The 13,377-nt window shown below is 30.2% G+C and overlaps 1 protein-coding gene across 1 annotated transcript in view; it reads left to right on the top strand.

Annotated features, from left to right (window-relative positions):
• The first annotated feature begins 3,765 nt into the window (after nt 1-3,765).
• Syn1 (Syntrophin-like 1) overlaps nt 3,766-13,377 on the top strand; it is a 20,248-nt gene continuing 10,636 nt past the window's right edge. The window contains exons 1-4 of the mRNA XM_014434416.3: nt 3,766-4,390; nt 9,455-9,643; nt 10,410-10,624; nt 11,418-11,575. Of these exons, the coding sequence (XP_014289902.1) occupies nt 3,916-4,390; nt 9,455-9,643; nt 10,410-10,624; nt 11,418-11,575 (1,037 nt within the window). The 5' untranslated portion in view covers nt 3,766-3,915. The remainder of the gene's footprint in view (nt 4,391-9,454; nt 9,644-10,409; nt 10,625-11,417; nt 11,576-13,377) is intronic.

The following is a 13,377-nucleotide window of genomic DNA, read 5'->3' as shown; positions in this document are numbered from 1 at the left end:
CTTAATTAAGAAAAATAACCACCAGGGAAGTTAGTTGAAATTGTTATCTTGTTTACATGTATATTTACTTAATAATTAAAAAATACATATATGAGCATTAAGTTTAACCTCTTATTATGGTTAGTAATATTAGTATAATTACGCTCTTGAATACACGATCCCATAATTTATTAGGTAATATAGAAAGTGCACACACCATAGAATTTTTCTAGTTAAAAAAAAATTGATGGATCTAAAAAACACCATGATAAAGTACTTTTTGATAACAAAATTTCTGATAAATCATTGTTTTAGGCTGGTAAGCATTAAATTTCTAATATTCTTCATTTATTATTAAAAAATAAATCTATTTGTTAAAATTAATTTATTTACCAGAATTATTGTAGTTTAATACTTTAAATAATCTTTATAATCAACCAAGAGAAAAATATTTCACCCCTCCTTCAAAATTTGAGGATGTACATTACAAAATACTTACGTTAAAAAATTATAAATAATAGAAAATTCTCCTTAACTATTGGAGCGATATTTTTTAAATTTAGCATCAAAGTCTCAGGCCATCCTAAAATGGATCCTTAACTCGCCATCACCATCCATTTTGCTTCAAAATGGAAGCGGATCACAGATTTCATTCGCATTATGATCCCCATTAGGCACTCTTTGCAGAAGAGGCGAAAAACATTTTTTCTATAGATTGTAGTGCAAAAACGGCTCTCATTACTTTAAACTTATTTCATGTCATTTCCGTGAAGACTTTTTGCGTACAGAATAAATTACAGAGAAATAACATGCGATAAACTTGAGGGAACCATGGGCATACCCAGGGAGGGACAGCTGCCCCTCCCCATAAAGTGAAAAACTTATTAATTTAATAAAAAATAATTTGTTTTTCAAGTAAATAATTTTCTTAAAATTTTGGTTTCATTCGCCTTTTCCGTACTGAAATGTCACAACTGGAACGACCATGGCTTGCCCCCCTAATTTTGATCCTGGGTACGCTCTTGGAGGGAACAAAGCTGAAAAAACAAGCAATTGAGAAAAGAAAACTTAGTGCATAAATAGCTATTGCTGATTATACCTTACAAGTAAGACTCCAGCAATGTCAATACCAGCAAGGCGACAATATCACCAGCATGCAAAAGAGATTGACTGATCATTAGTATCTCATGTTCCACTTTTCGATGGATGTTAGGACTATTTATCTTTTACAAATTGTATCGATTTCATTAATAAATATGGCAAATAAAAGTAGGTTTAAGCCATCCCCTTGCTTGACACATTTATCACAGGAAAAAGAGGAACACAAGTTCCAACAATTCTCACAACTTCATTTGAATTCTTATAGGCCGGATATATAGCGCTTATGAGATCTCTTAAACCAGTTTTAATTTTAAGACCATTCCATATCTCCTGACGGGGGACAGTCAAAAGCAGCACTAAGGCCCTGAAAATGTAACATTTAATAGCTATGCCCCGCCTGTCTCCGTCCAATAGTTTTTCTAGTATGTTTCATAAGACGAAGTTAGGACCCCTGGCCTGCCTGACAGATCTCCATTCATCTTCCAGCTCCTTCGTCGCGATCTGCCATAATCTTTTTCCAAAATGAACCTGTACGTTTTGTAGATCACGGACAGGAGACTTACAGGCTTATAATTAACACTTTGTTAGGCTACTTTTTTATGTGATGGGATTACAACACTGTATTCTCAATGTTTAGGGGTTAACTTGGTATCTTAGACAGTTTCAAACACCCCTTGTAGCGCTTTATTGACCTCATTGCTTCCATACTTTATGAACTCGGGACCATTATTATGTCTGCCTGCAGCTTTTTCTGTTTTCACCTGCTCTAGAACTAGTTCTATTGGCTTTATTTCCTCTTCAACAATGGTTCCTTTGCTAACATCATAGAAGGTTCCCTTCGCTCTTCTTCATAAGAGAAGATATCTAGATAGTGCTTATTCCATCTTAAGCTTTACAAGGTTCAGTCACCAGTCGACTATTAATATTCTTTACACTTCACACTAGCCAATTGCTTTTGTGCTCTTCAAGAATTTCTCAGTACCCAAAAATTTAAAATATTACTCTGGTTTTGACCGAGACATTTCCTGAAGTATTCTCATAATATCCTTTTAACTTATTTGGCCTCGTTTCTTTTTTCTACTCACTAAAAGGCGATTTATACTTTTGTTAGAATTTTCTTATCCACCTCTTCTTGCTTACCGTCAATTTTACATTGCTGTACCACTTTTTACTGTATGTGCCTTTATTACTGCCCTGTAAATTTTGAGACTTCTAGGTTTAATTTTTCGTTTCTTTGGTATTTGCATGCAATTACTCAGAAAGTATGTAATCATTTATTCCTCAGTGGGGTCATGGCGATTGAAGAAGTAATGAAGATTGGTGTAAAAATGATACCAATTTCTTCCACTGTTTCCTTTAGTATATGGAAATTTTTTTTATGACATCTTTGTTTCGAAACTGGCTTGTCCAATTTGGTGAAAAGTTGAGGATTAGTGTAAAAATGGCCCAGTATGAATTTAAATTTATTTTCTCTTCTGATTTCGTTTGCACAAAATTTTATTTCTTGATACCTACATCTTGTCCCGTAGATTTTATTCAAATCCTATCCCCTAATCTGGAAGCCACCCACTTAGTTAAAGACGGCTGTGATTTTTAGAGAGGACAGTATCCCAAACATTTTCAGAATGTTTGGAATACTTTCTATAGTAGTAGGTATTCCCCACTCTTCAGATCCTCGGTAAGTTAGGAAATCAAATCAAAATTGTCGGGAAATTTTAGAATTTTTTAATTTTTCTTTCTCCTCTTGAATAAAATAAAAACAACTTCTTACTGAATCTGATTTTATTTTATTTTTATTTCTGACTGATATCTTATTTGTTATCTTTTTTTTCAGAAATTAATTTTGTCCGTTACATTCAGTTTCTGTCTTTTAAAAATAAGAAAATCGTTTCTGAACAGGTAATTGTTACCTGCAGTTGAACAAGTTATATCCAGCAACAGTCTGTAAAGTATTACTTAATTAAAATTTGCTGAATTAAATTATTATTTAATTGGAAGATCGTTGATTGACTATATATAATCAAAAATAGGAAGGTGGTCTGGGTGCAATCAGAAAGCAACTCAATTAGTACAGAAACTGTTTATTAGGAGCCAACGTTTCTTCCTATCCGAAAGCCCTGTATGCAGGTGCGAAAAGTTGCCTCTAAATAAATGGGTATTGTTCTATTTGAGTTACTTTTTGACCGCACCCGGACCATCTTCCTTTAATTATTATTTTCAGTTAGTAGCATTGAGAAAGAAGTGTTTGTGTTTTTAATTTTTAAATTTAAAGATCCTTGAATTCCAAATTGATAATCTTCCTGGATTTTCTAAAGTAAGATTACTAGCAACGACAAATCATAAGAGAGAGGGAGAGAAAGAGAGAGAGGAATGTAGTGACAACACTGCTTTCGTATTCTCACCCCACTACATCTACATCCCTACTGCATCCACCAGTCACTACTGGCAGTTAGTATAGTTAGTTTGTGTGCACCTGTATTTGTGATTATCGTAATTCTGATTATAATGTTCACCGTCCTCTTCAAGCTTAAAATGGACCGCCTTTCTATTATAGATTATTTCATTCCGACGACTCTTTTTGAGGAGAATGTTATGTACCATTAATTGGCATTATGTAGTGTATTATTCCAGAAATTGGCCTACTTAGGTTATTAGACAAGGATTTGAAACTTCTGTATGTTACTCTGTTTCGGCCTATTTAATGGATAATATTTGTGTTCCAATCTACAGGAGTATTTCATTTAGTAAAACATGCCTTTCTGTTTGTCAGGGAAGTTATATTTTGGTATTAAAATTTCTTGACAAATCGTTTTTGTATTCTGAGTAGTAATAAAAATGATGTCGGATGTTGGTTTTGCAAGGTCAGGCCTATTAGAAACTCAAGTAAGAGGCCAGTGGTACAGAGTATTTGTTGTTTTGGAAGAGGAATATTTGAGCATTAGCTTGGATGAAAGCTATGAAAACTCTACTGCTCTTAATGGAACTTTAAATAACAATAATAATACACTTGATTCGACGACTGGTACTCTTGAATCAGCTGAAGTTCCTGATTCAGTTGCTAATCAGAAAAGAGTTGTGCGGGTAATAAAATCCGACAACAATGGCCTTGGTATATCAATTAAGGGTGGTAAAGAAAACAAAATGCCAATCCTCATATCAAAAATATTCAAAGGCATGGCTGCAGACCAAACTGAGCAGCTTTATGTTGGTGATGCCATTCTATCTGTGAACGGTGAAGATTTAAGAGATGCAACCCACGATGAAGCTGTTAAGGCTCTGAAAAGAGCTGGAAAAATTGTACAGCTTGAAGGTAATATTTCCTTTCACTAATATTAGTTCTTTTATGCAAGATATTATTAAATTATCCAGCTAAAAGTCTCTCTGTTTCAGTGTAGGAACAATGTTTTCTTAAAATTTTATGAAATTTATATATAGAAATTCATTATTTAGAAACTAATCTTTTCCAATGTAGGAAGTCTTAAATGATTTGAACTTAAATTTGTGTTCTTTACTTTTAATAAAACATTGTATAATGTATAGTGTATCAACCTCATTATATAATTTATCACTTGACTTAGTTGTTGATTATAAAGTTGGTACTATAACAAATAACATCAATTGACCCAGATGGTAATTGAACCTGGTCTGTTTCAAAATCAAGCAATTTATCTCCTCTAGATAAGATTTCAAAGAATATCTCTTTTATGACATTACCCATATTTACATAAAATATGTATAATGTAGTAAACTGTGAACGGTTAGTTCTTAATGTTATACAGGTTACTATTTTCATATATCTTTAATTTTATTTAGTTGACCTATATAAAATTTTTTTTTTAAATTATGATTTGTTGGGATTGGTAAGAGTAAGACTGAGTATGAAAAGTAGGATGACTAGTTAGTTTGCAAAAAACTTAATTTGGTTCTTAAATCTATAAACAGATAATGAATGCATTAAACTTGAGATTCACACCAAACTTAACTTAAGAAAAGAAATGTAGTTAAAAGAATTTAGAAGTAGGGTTTCCATATCGCTGTTACAGAAGTATAATGACGCAACTATAAAATTTTGTGAAATGGACTTTATTGTGTTAGAGGGCTCAAAATTGTATTTAAAAATATCGATTAAATGCATTTTTGAGTCCACAAACACAATGAAGTCAATTTCGCATAGTTTACATTTGCTTCATTATACTATCAGGGCAGTGATATGTTTTTATTAGGAATTCAATTGTTACTAAATAATTATTTTAGGTTATTTAGTAGAAAAAAAAAAATAGAACTGCTTAACATTTCTGATTCTATTACGGAAAAAAAGTTGTACTACATATAACTAATTTTATAATGGAGAAGTAACAGAAATAATTTAACACCTTCAAATTTTATTCTTACTCCACTCAGATTTAACACTGAATGAATTAGTATATTTGTTGCTTACCATTAGCTATAGATTTTGCTGGTACATATTAAATATATCATCACTTAAGCTTAAGATTTTGTTAGTCAGAAGAGATTTTTATTTCATTTAAAAACAAAAAGTCATATTACTATTCCAATGATTGTAATCAGATGTCTTTTTTTTTTTTTTTTTAAATAATATGCCAATCAAATTTTTGATTTTTGGGCGAGGTATCTCACAGTACATTAAGTGACCATGAAAGTATCACGAGGTACATTAAGTGACAATATGTTCTTGATGCTTTTGTGATTTATTTGAAGATTAATGGGGTCCAATGAATTTAATCTTGCAGTTATATAAAGCGTTGACTTTTATTATGCACCAAGGGTGATTTATGATATTAATAAACCATTGTTGTGTTATAAACTATTTTTAGGAGCTATAATTTTATTTTTAGTTGTATCATCATCATCAAGTATAATTTTAGTTACATAATGTTAGCGATTTAGTCCATTTATTTGTATTTTCGATATAAGCTTTTATAGTTTTTGAGCAAGTTTATATAGTTGATTAGTGAATCCACAAGCAGTGGTGATATTAGAATAACTAAGTCACTTAAAATTTTTACATTGTTTATGCTACAACTATATATTTTGTTTTGATAAATAATAAAAAAGAATGTTGAAAATGGTTTATTTTGTACATATTTTAATATTTTCCATTCAAATTATTTTATAAACTTATAAAAATTGGCTTTTTTAATCAGAAAGTCATAGTGAAAGTAGTTAAGCAAGGAAAACTTTGTTAAATCACTTATTTTATCATTAGGTATTATTATAATAATAACAGCCATGGTTATTATTGAAGCCATAACAAACGGGTCGTACATATTTTAATGTATTATTTGAAAGAAAAAAAAACACTGAGAAATGCTACATATGTTTTACAAGGTTCAGAAAGCTTTAAGATATTAACAACGGGTTTGATTGAACCTGTGTGAATCCGCTGAGTATCATCACTGTTCACAGGTATTCATAGGACTCCTTCATTTGTTATTTACTATTATGTTTATAAAAATATATGTATAACTCATGTAAACATAAATCCTTATATTTTCATGTATAATGACAGTATGTATGGAAATCAATAGAAGTACGACTCATATAACATTAGGCTCTTAAATATTTAGGCATGTTGTTTGACAAGAAAAATAATATTTAAATCAGCATACTTTTAATAATAAATAGACTGTTGGTTGTGGCTGAAGCCTCTTAGAGCCATCTATACAAAGGTAATTCATAAGGCAACCTTGTTCCACAATGTGTTCTATGCCTTATATGTTTGACATCAGACTTTTTAGTTACAAGGAAGACATAAAGAAACCCCATAGGCTAATCTGGATTAAGTTCTGCAAGAATTATTTCAGTTTTTGGTGGTGAAACAGTGACAATTCAAGTTAGCATAACACAAGTTATTTAAAAATTGAATGGATTGTAAATTTAAATAGTATTAGTAAACTAGATATGAATAATGAAACATCCATCATTAAAGTAAAATAAAATAGAAAATGAAGCCCTGTTATGGGAGGGGGAGGGGGGAAATGCTGGCTCATAATTAATAGTTTCACAGCTATTTGAATTTCTCTTTGACTGCATCCCTTCCTTCCGGATTATTATCACACACAGTCGATCATTGATCTTCCAAAATATATTATATTTACTAATAACACATGCCGACATCCAGAAATTTAATTTTAATTTTGATCGCTTTTTTGCATCACTGACAGAATTTTGGTAAAGCTATAATATGTAATACCAGTTTGGTAGCACAAAAATCAAGAAAATCCATCATAGCACCTGGTTTTTTTCAATCTATCAAATTCAGAATTTTATTTTATCAAAAAGGACATTACAATATAATAAATTGTACTAGTCATACTCTTCTGGGTCAATTTGAATATGAGATATAAGACAATGCATTTGAAGTTTTTGAAATATATTAGAGTATTTTTTAATTCCCTTCAAATCCAACTAATGTGTACTTATTGGTTAGATCAGAGTTATAGAACATTACTCTTTCCAATGGTTACAAAATTTTTGTTTTTAGTCAAAATATACACAAGTAATAAAGGTTTCATGCTGATTTTGGAAAATATATCTACAAATTCACTCTCGGGCAACTGAGAAAAAATTCTGTTGTTCTTTTTTATAGACCTGTGCTATTAAATGAGCAGTCATGGCATTCTAATTAAAAAAACAGAAGAGTTATGTAAAAACATGCACACAAAATTAAAATAATAAAAAAAATGCTTTAAAATTGAAAAAAAACAACTAATTAAATCAGCTAAAAAATGTTCAAATAAAAACTAACTTATTCTTCTAGTGCATTCTAAAAACCTTTATATTTAAATTTCCAATAAAAAAATAAATTTTCTCACTTCCTGCAGAGCGTGAATTTTGACATGAATTTGTACATTTCCCTTGATAAACTTGACATCTTTTATCACTCTTGTATTGGATGCAATAAAGATTTGTATTTAATTAATAGTTTTTACTGTTTTCTAAAGGGGGTCATATATTCTATATAACTACTTCTGGGAAATTGAGAAACCTTAAAATTCTGATTATCCTTTAACTATTAATTAGATGATGTTTTGTGCCATGTTTAGTCCATTTTCAAACCTTATTCCTAGAATCATAAATTAAGCATTGTCAACAATCTCCAATTTTTTTTATATAAATCAGTTTTCTAAATACCAAACTTTTTTTTTAATACATTCTGTATCACTATGATTAAAAAATACTTATATTTTATACTAAAATGAGGAGTGGGTGGCTCAGTGGTAAGGCTACTAAATCCAAGGATCTGGGTTCGAATCTGGCTGTGGCAGATAATTATTTCCTGTTTCACTGTAGCTGTGAGTCAGCCCTGTGGGTGCCCTTTGGTACCAATCCAGCCTCATGAAGTTGGTGGTACCCTTAATTGGGTAAAAATCTTGTGATATAGTATGATTCTGACCAAATTACTTTCTTTCTCAACATTATTATAATTTAATGTTTATATTAAAATTAGGAGCACGGTGGCCACGGGATAAAGTGCTGAACCCCTGATGCTTCATGGGTTGTAGCGGTACAGATTTAATTTAATTTATATTAAAATTACATTAAATTATTTTAATTTAATATTTATATTGAAATTGCATCAAATTATTGTAATTTAATATTCATATTAAATAAATATGTTGAACACTTGTCAAATTGTTGATAAACTGTATTTTATCAGATGACACATTCTTGTCATTATCATTAATATATCTTTGATGCGCGGTCATAAGGGCTTAAGTAAAAAATATGAATTTTTCAGGAGGGCAAACACAAAGTTCAAAAAATTATGTAAAATTTAAATATTGATATTTTTGTAATTGTTATTTTTATAAAATAATATAGTAGTAAGTCTATCTGAAGCTAAAGACCTTATTACCAACCAGTAGCTCTAATTTGGTGCTATAATAGGACATAATCTCCAAATGCTCAAAAAGTTACTTAAGCCTGCGCATCAAAGATATCTGTAATAAAGATTTTTAACAAATTTTATTCTTGGTGATATTAGTTGTAAGAAATTACACAAGGCTGACCACTATATATACCTCTAAATATTTAATACCCCTACCAACGCAGAAAAAGAGGCTACTCTCAAACCCTTTTTCCCGTTAGGACATCAACCCAATGCACCCATTGAGCTTAAGAAAAAAAATACTGTTGTAGCAGCTTTCAAACCAATAGGATTTTTCTCTTCCAATGAATCTTGAGCCACTGATTTCTGTTTCATTAGTTACAACTTCTGGTTTATTTTTAGTATTATGTGATCAACAAATGACTTAATTTTTATTATGTTATGATTATTACCATAAATAATTAATTTGTTAAATAATTATATCCACTTCTATTGTTTTATGGTTGGTGAAATATGTTTCAGTTAAGTATTTAAGAGAAGTTACTCCATATTTTCGTAAAGCAAGCCTGATTTCTGAAGTAGGATGGGAGTTACAACGTGGGTTCCTATCTTCTTCCCAGCCAGTGCCAAAGTCACCACATCGACCCCACACAAGGCACTTACCCCTTCAGTTATGCTTTCTGACTCGCAATTACCTTTTCCATGATCCAGGTAATATATATATCTTTTATATCTGACTACAAAATTATTCTTGTGTTTAAAAAAAAAATATTTTTATTGCTAATAACTATAAGTGTTTCATAGTTATTGATTCAATCTTAATCACTGATGTATATATTGTACAGCTGAAAATAAATCTTTATTTTGATATTGGAATTTCTGAATTAGAGTATGTAACTCAAAGCCATTTGGTTTGAGATGTAACTGGTATCCATTTGGGCACCTCTACACACTAATGAATGCAAACTGGAAAGCTTTTGCCCAAGATAGGCAGGCTAGTTCAGGGGGCCAAAGGTCTGTAAAGCAAAAAAAAAATAAGTTAGAAGTTATTTAATTCAATTGAAATTATATAATTAGTTGGTCGATTGGAATAAGTTTTACTTCATTGTTGAAAAAATACGTGTGGAACTGACCTAATTTATGGTTTTTAGGGTGGTTCTATTGAACCATGAAAGTAATTTTATTTTAATTTATTAGATTATCATCACCTATAAGAATCATGTGAGTGTGAAAACCAATGTTACTTATAAACTATTTTTGATGAAACTTTGTATTATGATAAGTGGTTCAGGAGTATGATGAATATCATAAGTTCAGGATTATGATGAATGGTGAAAGAAAAATCAAAATATTGCTTGGGCAGTAAAAGTATATTCTATAACATTAACTTAAATAAGTGACTGACTTTTGGTTTGTGGATTAACACTATAAATTTTTATTTTGTTCTTGATTATTTTATATTATTTTTTCTATCCAGAATCAAGGAGTTTTGAACTTCATTCTCCTGACTGTGTACACAGCTGCATTTTACGTGCTGGGGATGCTACAGAATGTGCGGCTTGGTATAATTCCCTTCATTCTACGCTTGCTCTTTTGACACAAGCTGCGCTTAGGCAGGCAAACTCTCTTTTAATATCTCTTACTGGAGAAATAAATTATATTGGATGGCTTTCTAGGCTACCTCTTCTTCAGGTAATAATTATTCTGCCATAAAAGTATTGTTAGCTCTTAAAAAGTTTTATTTTGAAGTATCTGGTTGTAGTACATGGATGGATATAATATAAATTTTTAATTAATAAAAATATCCCTTGGTTTTTATATTATCTTTCAAATTAATTATTTTTTAATTCCCTCATCATAAAAGCTCAGAGTTGGAAAGAAATCTCTGGAATGCATGTAATACTGCCATGCCATGTTTATACAATTGACTTTTTAGAAAATAGTCCAAGATCTTAAAAAATGAGGTAATTGGACATCAATTGATCTGTTAGGTACTGAAGTTCTACACTGATTAATAATCGGTTATTAACTAATTAATAAATGTTTATTGTATTTTATTAACATCACCTCCTAAACTGTCATTTAACATGATAAAACTGGGGCAATTTAGTAATGGCTTTCTATGTACTGTCTTCTTTGGTTTGTGATTAATTTTTGTTTAGATGTTTAGTTAATTTATTTATAAAATATTGTTCCTCCAGTTAATTGAAGAGTAAGTTATCTGCTCAATTCTTATTATAAGCCATGATGTTTGATACATTTTTGAATGCATTATTTAGACCTTCTTTTTAAAAAGGTATTGACTTTAACTGATCAATATATTTTTAAAAACTTTAATATTTAAAGTAGTATCAAATTTCTTTACTTTTTTAAATGATGTTTAATTATTATTCTTTTCTTTTATTTAACTAGATAATTCTGTATTACTTTAAAGTATTTAATTTAGTATTTCTGTCTAATTATAATTTGTGAATTTATTTTTCAGAATGGTGAATGTGAGAGAAGTGATGATGAAAGGAGTGAAAAATGGAGTGCTGTTTTCGGCGCTGTGACACAACGTGAATTAAGAATATATGAGGCAGCACCATGGTCTCCGGAAGCTTGGGCTTCACCATTTCTTGTATGCCCTCTCTTATCAACAAGGTAAGGCTAAAAATTAAAAAAAATTGTAAATATTTCTCCTCAAGTAAGACTATCAACTCGAAATTCAATAATTTAATTACTCGAAAAACTCCCAAGGTCTTGGTAGATTTCTATCTTCTTCTTCACATTTTTAGCTCTGTATCTCAAACCAATGTACAGATAACTTTAATACTGAACGATATGAATAAAGTGACAAAAACCTTGGTAATTGGAAGAAATATCATTACATTACTGAAATAATGCCAAGTACAATGAGATAGGATAGAGATGAAGTCAGAATGCCTCTATAACTTAAATTTAAATTTCTAAAACTACAACTAGATATCTTTTAAGAAATTAAAAGGAAAGTTGTATGAGCCGATTACCTCCTCTCTATGCCCATCTAGAGTCTGATCCTGTCCTGGAAGGGGAAGATTTTTAGTTTTCAGTCTAGTCCATATAACATTGTGCACACTTTATATACTGATGCGTATGTATTTTTATTTTCTTGTCTCACCTGTACTTAGATGTACATGTAGCTGTAGACAGCCGAGGAGGATGAACAGAGGCTGAAATTGCAGCCGAATAAAAAATTCCATTGAATTAGGTCATTAGGTACCATTCACAGAAACTCATTTTGACTAAAATAAAATCTGAAGTCTGGATCTGAGTACATTAAAATTTATAATGGGGTTTATACCTCAGATAACTTTTGTGTATTGCATTTTCTAATTTTCAGCTAGTCCCCCAATAGAGGTATTGTAGTTGGAAAATTAGAAGTTTTTGCTAAATTTTTTTTTTTCTACCTTCTTTCTGGCCATTAATGGGGAGGGGGAGAGGTTTGTACTATAGAATACCAACCAATTATAACCAGAGTAAGAAGGTCATTTTATATTTAATCAGGCTGCCACAAAATAAAAATCAGGCCATATTCAAGCCAGTGCCACCATGATTTCAAGGTTGTTAAGCTGATGCCATAATTAACTCACTTGTCTACTATGGTCTCATTAAAGCTGAATCTCAAAGTTGAATTTTATTATGGAGTTAGGTGCCTTAAAGGACTTTTATGAATAGAATGTTCAAATTTTTAATTGGTCCCTCAACAAAGATGTAGATAGAAAATTAGAATTTTTTTGCTATAATTAACAATTTTTTAAACTTATTAAGAGTTAAATCTAAAATTTGAAATTCATAGCAGAGCTTGATCCTATAGAGAAAGACCTTATATGTGTTCAAAATTTTTGACTGGTTTTTCAATAGAAGTATTGCCACTGGAAAATTAGAACAAAACAAAAATTAGACTTTATTAGCTTATTATTATTATTGGCTTAGCTTAATTTTTAAAGATTAAACTACTCACCATTTTGTTTTGTATAAAGAAAGTGTATAATACACTTATAAGCTCAAAAAAGAAGAGGCTAAAAAATTGTTTCTTATTTTCAAAATTACCCTGTGAAAATTGATTTTTGTTCTTTTTCATTTGATAACTTAGTAATATATCATTCATAAATTGAATAATAAATGTTTTTTTTATATTTCAACTAATTATTATCATACCCATAATAATAAATAAGTTTTTATATTTGGACTAAGCAATAAGATTACATACCCGTGGAAGGTACAGGTTCATTAGATTAACTTTAGAAATTTTTTATTTAAATAATACGAAAACATGGCAAGGGTTTATTTGTATTTTCATTTGTTAGCTAATAAAAGTTGAAAGGTCAGGAAAAAACAAAATGAACGCTAATTGAATTAATAAAAATGGATTAAGAAATGTTAGATTTACTACTGATTACTGATTTATAATCAGGGTTATTTAA

The sequence above is a fragment of the Halyomorpha halys genome, unplaced genomic scaffold (genome assembly GCF_000696795.3).
Source record: "Halyomorpha halys isolate HHAL.00 unplaced genomic scaffold, Hhal_1.1 Scaffold1363.1, whole genome shotgun sequence".
Classification (NCBI taxonomy): domain Eukaryota; kingdom Metazoa; phylum Arthropoda; class Insecta; order Hemiptera; family Pentatomidae; genus Halyomorpha; species Halyomorpha halys.
This window is presented reverse-complemented; position numbering and strand designations above follow the sequence as displayed.